The sequence below is a fragment of the Diaphorina citri genome, unplaced genomic scaffold (genome assembly GCF_000475195.1).
Source record: "Diaphorina citri unplaced genomic scaffold, Diaci psyllid genome assembly version 1.1 scaffold171, whole genome shotgun sequence".
Taxonomy (NCBI): Eukaryota; Metazoa; Arthropoda; class Insecta; order Hemiptera; family Psyllidae; genus Diaphorina; species Diaphorina citri.
Window position 1 is genome coordinate 199,338 of NW_007377608.1, and position 6,632 is coordinate 205,969.

Here is a 6,632-nt window from a genome sequence, read left to right on the forward strand (position 1 = left end):
TGAAACTTCCCGCGGCGCGTTATCAATCTGTAAACAAACAACAAATCAACCAATCAGCGTCCGCAAAAGGTACGTTGCCAACCCGTTTCCTCCCGTAACGGCAACATTGTGCCTAACTTCGCTTCGCCATGCGGCCATTTGCTTTTGCTGATTAAAATTTGGAGATTTGGCCTGAATTTTCTTTTTGTCCTGTGTTTTTTGCTTGTACCTGCCTGTTTGTACTCTCTGTGTCGTTAAGGAGGTCCAGATTCCACAGTCCTTCTAGATCATCAAAATCCTAGATCAGGACCAGTCCAGTCAAGCAATCTTGAATCCACAATCATTGGAAAACACTGTAATCAAAAGTGTAATACTTTTTGTAGTGACAGCAAAGTTGTATTAGTTGTAGCTGTTGAGGGATAGCAGCGATAGCAAAGGGTCGAGATAACTTGATTCTGATACAACAGAGTACATACTTTAATTGGTAGGTAAGCTTTTGAAGTAATGCATAGGCTTTTACCACTTGATCCAAACATAGAATCCTACAATAGGTACCTACTTCCAGATCGGGGATTTTAAACAACCACATTTTTGATGGTTGGTCAACCACAACCAGTATACCACCTCCTGATTCAGACTACAAGGATGCTGTTCTAAATAATGTCCCTGATATAGACGTTCCATGTATTGATAGCGTCAGGCTTCTTTTGGTCAAACGGGACCTCTAGCCTGCGAGCCTCGTGCGATACCCACTCGGCCACGGAGGTTGTTTATTTTACGTACTTTGTACAGTATTTACCTATAACCTATTGAATTTAAATAGTAAGAACTAGGTATTTATTTTATGATTCCAGATGATTATGGTACACAAAATGAACCATCCTCTCAAGAAAGGAACCCAACAAAGAAAAGGAAAACACCAGCAGGTGGGTCACTGCGAGATCAAATGATTGACCTCGAAATCGAAGCAAGAAAGGAGAAACATCAGCAACAAATGCAGTTTGACCGAGAGCTGAATTCGAAAAGATTACAAGAGGCTGATTTAAAAATTCAAATTGCTCAGGTTGAATTGCAGATGGCGCTCTATAGGCAGGATGCAGAGAAAAGGAAGCTGGATATGGAAGAGGAAGAATTGGCAAAGAAGTTGGGTAAAAAATAAAGACGACAAAATGTAAATTGATAATAAATAAATACAGTATTTACAGTCCTTTCAGGTCCAAAATTTGAATTCTCGATTTCGGGCCCGAATTTCGAGCTGAATCATGAAAGTGACCTATGAAAAGTGTAATTTCTATGTGATTTTTTTAGTTCTAAACCACAAAGTCGAGATGAAGTATTAAAAACATCCTGTTTGTGGATAGGTCCTTTCAGGTCCAAAATTTGAATTCTCGAATTCGGGTCCGAATTTCGAGCTGAATCATGAAAGTGACCTATGAAAAGTGTAATTTCTATGTGATTTTTTTAGTTCTAAACCACAAAGTCGAGATGAGACCATTAATATGAATAATAACATGCTACAACTTACCTATCAATTTTTGCAACAATTCAAACATAACATCTCACAAAGGAGAGGGGAGGTTATTGTCAAGCTCCTCTACAACTGACTGTCCTCCAGATGTTTCTGTTCCCACTCTTTAAGCTGCCTCAAAAATCCTGGGTTAGGTTTGATACAGGGTCGCACATTCTTAACCAAATCATGTGCTTGTGCCAAATCCAGCCCCATATGTTTCATAATGTATGCTATCACAATGGTGGCACTGCGTGAAATACCGGCATTACAATGAACATAGACAATACTCTGATCATTATGGCAATGGTCAATGTATGTGAAACAATCGGGGAAATGCTTGCTTAGATTGTAGCCAGGTTCATCATAGACAGGAAACAATTCAAACATAACATCTCACAAAGGAGAGGGGAGGTTATTGTCAAGCTCCTCTACAACTGACTGTCCTTCAGATGTTTCTGTTCCCACTCTTTAAGCTGCCTCAAAAATCCTGGGTTAGGTTTGATACAGGGTCGCACCTTCTTAACCAAATCATGTGCTTGTGCCAAATCTAACCCCATATGTTTCATAATGTATGCTATCACAATGGTGGCACTGCGTGAAATACCGGCATTACAATGAACATATACAGTACTCTGATCATTATGGCAATGGTCAATGTATGTGAAACAATCGGGGAAATGCTTGCTTAGATTGTAGCCAGGTTCATCATAGATTGTCTTTCCTTCTGTCACGCCTTCTTTTGTCTTTCCTTCTGTCACTCCTTCTTTTGTCTCTCCTTCTGTCACTCTATCGGACCTGATTGAGAGGTGGTCTTTACTTTGAGAAACAAAGGTGGATTATGGGTGACAAACTAGGTGATTGCCCTTATCAGTACCTACCTACTGAAATAATTGCATGATGGAAAGTCCCAGCAAAAGTAGGTAGTCCCCAAGCAGGGTGAGCTATTCAAATCATTTACATTATGTAAATTTGTTGTAGTATGTTTGTAGTTGAGAAATGAGTACCTAGCATGTTTTTTCCCAGTAGCATGACATTTTCCCCAGTAGCATGACAACCCAGAGTACCGAGCACCTACCCATTAAAGTTGTTACTTATCTACTTACATATTTTTTTCTTCCTTTCAGAAATACAAAAAATAAAATAAATCAATAATGAATTCTTTCATTGTACAACCTCCACCACCTTTTGTAATCAATGCTGACAATGTCGAAGCACGTTTTGCAGACTTCAAGAATAAATTTGAAAGATTTTTGAAAGCCAATGGGCTTGATTCAAAAGAAGAAGGTCAGAAAATAGCAATTTTCAAAAGCTTATGTGGAGATGATCTCCTTCACCTAACTGAATCTTTTGACAGTGAGGAGGAAACTTTGGCTGATTTATTGCAAAAACTACTAGATTATTACACTCCAGCTTCAAATCTATTGCAGGAACGTTTCAATTTTTTCATAAGAAGGCAAAGAACTAATGAGAACTTTGATAAGTATCTTATTGAATTGAAGAAAATTGCCAAGAACTGCAACTTTGGTGATTTAGAGGAAAGTTTGATCAAGGTTGCTCTTATTATGAATGTGAGAGATCCTGCTGAGCAGAAGGTATTCTTGAAAGATGCTGATACTAAAAAGTTGGATACACTAGTACCTGAGTTTCGCCAATTTGATACCATCAAAAAGAATGTTGCTAAAAATCAACCACAACTCCAAAAACAACACTCTGATTCTGGAAAAAATCAAAACCAGCAAGGAAACAATAAAGATCAGTCCACCCAGAAGGAACAACAGAAAAACAATAAGCAGCCCACTCAAAATCCACCCCAACAACCAAAACAAAAGCAGCCTCAAGCCCAGCCTCAAAAACAGCAGCAGCAGCCACCAAATCCTAACAAGGATGCCAATAAACCACCAAATGCTAATGGAAATGCAGCACAACCACCTGCTGGTGCTAAGCCACCAAATCCTAACAAGGATGCCAATAAACCACCAAATGCTAATGGAAATGCAGCACAACCACCTGCTGGTGCTACACCAAATCCTAACAAAGATGCCAATAAACCACCAAATGCTAATGGAAATGCAGCACAACCACCTGCTGGTGCTAAAAGAAATAGAAAGAAATCTAAGCCTCAAAATGGTGACAACAAAGCAACTCCTAATCTACTTGATCTTTTGGAGCAAAGAGTAAAAAATATGACAGCATGAATTTTCATTGCCTGTTTACCTAGCTTCATTATTATAGGTAATCTCAATATTGGTAGAAGTCTGATACCAATTGTAAGATCCTATGTAATAAGCTAGCTATTAAGTACAACTTCAATATTGATCTGACATTTTTTTTTTTTTAGTAATTTTTCCCCTATACATATACCTCTCTTTTCCATTTGTTTCTTTTTTCCCCTATACATATACATACCTCTCTTCTCCATTTGCTTTTAAGTTTTAATTAAGGTGCTTCCATCAGAACTGCCAGTTTAAATATCATAGGTAACCACTAGGTGGCCAAATTTTTAGTGCCTCCAAAAGGTGTGTCCCAACATAATCAATCGAAGTCACTATGTGTGAACACATCCTAACATACAACTCATTTCTTTCAAATAAAATTATTGAAACTCATTTTTAGGTTCCTTCTAATTTTGGTGATTACCTTTATGAGAGCTTTATTAAATCAGGTATTATATTTAGATTAGATTACCTCCCACTAAAACTTGGGGAAATTTACGTGTCTAAGAATGTCAAGATCATTTTTTTTTTTTTTTTTTTTTTTTGTATAAAATTTCCTTATAGAAAAGAACATCCGTTCACTATGTGTGAACACATCCTAACATACAACTCATTTCTTTCAAATAAAATTATTGAAACTCATTTTTAGGTTCTAATTTTGGTGATTACCTTTATGAGAGCTTTATTAAATCAGGTATTATATTTAGATTAGATTACCTCTCACTAAAACTTGGGGAAATTTACGTGTCTAAGAATGTCAAGATCATTTTTTTTTTTTTTTTTTTTTTTTTAAAAATTGCCCAATGTTAAATATTATTGAAATGCAAACCATCCATAGCGTAATGCTTCTTATTGATAAAATTATTTGGTTGAATGTACAATAAATGTGCAACCTTTGATTTCAACGAAGGTGTCCTTTTTGAAATTCGTATGCATAGTGCTAAGGAAATATTCCTTAAGGAAGAGGTTTTAAGGAAAGCTCCTCCTACCTAGTTACGCAAGCGCAATGTATATTTTTCGATTTTACTTTGTTGTTTACATTTTATCAATATTACACGTACGAAAAAATTGGAAGAGATTGACATTGAAATGGCTGTAGAGTATTGGGATGAAAATGAAAATCATCCTGATTTTCTTTCTGCACTCGAGTGTATATTGTTTCCATCATCATCATCTGTTTCAATCCTGAAATCAATGGAATGTGGTCGATAGCAGAGATACGATTAGTATCCTAGCAGAAGAGAGAGAATAGACATTGTTTCTGATTTCTGAGCTGTATTTCTGAACGTGGATTTACCAAAATTATTTTCTGTGATGGTAATGAAGTATTCTGCAGAGGAGCGATATTTCCTTCATCGTTTGATCGCCCGAAAAATCAAAATCATTGACAACAAAACTACCGATGCAGTCAGCATCCAAGCTAAGAAGAAATCCTGGGTCGAAATCCAAGAAGCATTCAATGCGGTTACGGGACATGAGAAGGTCAGTTTCATTTTACTTGCAATAGAATTCTTCTACAATCAAGGTGTTCATCATATTTATGTATTTCAATATTGTCCTATATTGTGTCCAGATCAATGTGACAGCAAAAAAAGAGGCATTGTTGCCAAACATGTCACATGTGCAATGGTAGAGAATCTTTAAAAGGGGAAGGTATATTGCACAGTGCTTCCTTCGACAGTGATTATTTATGTATTTCAATATTGTCCTATATTGTGTCCAGATCAATGTGACAGCAAAAAAATAGGCATTGTTGCCAAACATGTCACATGTGCAATGGTAGAGAATCTCTAAAAATTATTATTTTTTTTAAGAGGTTTGACAGAGGGAACTGTAACTGCTATGGTCTATCGTCCCGATATCGAAGAGAGAAGGAAGACAGGAAAGGAGAAAGCCAACCGTTCCGATAACGAACATTATCCCATCAGGATAAAATCCGCCCCGGGCGGGAATCGAACCCGCGGCCTAGCGCTTACAAGGCAGACGGTACCAACTAAGCTGACTAGGCTGGCTATTAATTATCTTGATTTCAACCCTACTGTTTACCATCTTCCTCCGGACAAAGTCTAGGCTGGCTAGATTTTTATATTTTGGGGGGGCAGGGTTGGTCCAGTGGTAATGCGCTTGCTTGCCATGCAGAAGGTCCCGGGTTCGAATCCCACCATCAACAAAAAATTGTACTCGTTTTTCGATTGCAAATATTTCAACGGGTTACTTTCTGGTGTTCTCGTGTTGACCCAGCACCTAAAATGGGAAGTATTGTGTCTTCACGCCCATCTGATGAGGGACATACTACGAAACTTTTCATGAATCACGTTATCAGCGGGCGGATTTGTTTTTAAATTACGGTCAATGGTACTTCATCAGTGTTTTTCTAGTTCTTAGGGAAATTCGGTTAATGTGTCTTCTTGGTAGTTATTGGACTGTATAATGTTGTTGTTGTTGTTGTTGTTGATTACCTAGTAACTTCAATTCGTGGTAACTCGAACCACTTCCACTTGTGTAATAGGCAAGTCTTATTTTAGGCGGGGTACGCCCTTAGTATTGGGCACCCGAGACCGCGAATGTTCCACTGCGCGATGGTTGGTTCGATTGATCCGACCGTGGCTAAACAAACCATCAGGGGAAAAAGGAAGTAGAAGTAGGATTTAGAAATGGGAGGCTTTTAAGCAGCTGACAAATAATAGTATAAGATAACCGTCCACGGAGACGCTAACTCGCGCTAGTGATAGCCTATGGGCATGCGGCTATGACTAACTTCTGACGACATCTCCACACCTGTACCTACTATACCTCTCTTGGGCTTTGTGGTTATGAGCTTTTAATACCGAGAGGACACATGTTAGTCCTACTCCACTCAGGTGGACATATTTGTGTGGGATATGGAACTTGGACACCAGTACACCAGACACAGTATCGTACAGATAGGC

General features: G+C 38.2%; 2 protein-coding genes across 2 annotated transcripts; one reads left to right on the plus strand and one right to left on the minus strand.

Annotated features, from left to right (window-relative positions):
• The first annotated feature begins 125 nt into the window (after positions 1 to 125).
• LOC103505388 (circumsporozoite protein-like) lies at positions 126 to 3,684 on the plus strand. Its single transcript, XM_026820733.1, has 2 exons — positions 126 to 463; positions 2,614 to 3,684. The coding sequence occupies exon 2, from the start codon at positions 2,641 to 2,643 to the stop codon at positions 3,682 to 3,684; it is 1,044 nt and encodes a 347-aa protein (XP_026676534.1). The 5' UTR covers positions 126 to 463; positions 2,614 to 2,640.
• LOC108251896 (dual specificity protein phosphatase 19-like) lies at positions 1,867 to 2,568 on the minus strand. Its single transcript, XM_026820732.1, has 2 exons — positions 2,565 to 2,568; positions 1,867 to 2,300 (listed from the first exon to the last, which is right to left on the minus strand). Exons 1-2 carry the CDS (start codon positions 2,566 to 2,568, stop codon positions 1,918 to 1,920), a joined length of 387 nt encoding a protein of 128 aa, XP_026676533.1. The 3' UTR covers positions 1,867 to 1,917.
• Positions 3,685 to 6,632: the final 2,948 nt, after the last annotated feature.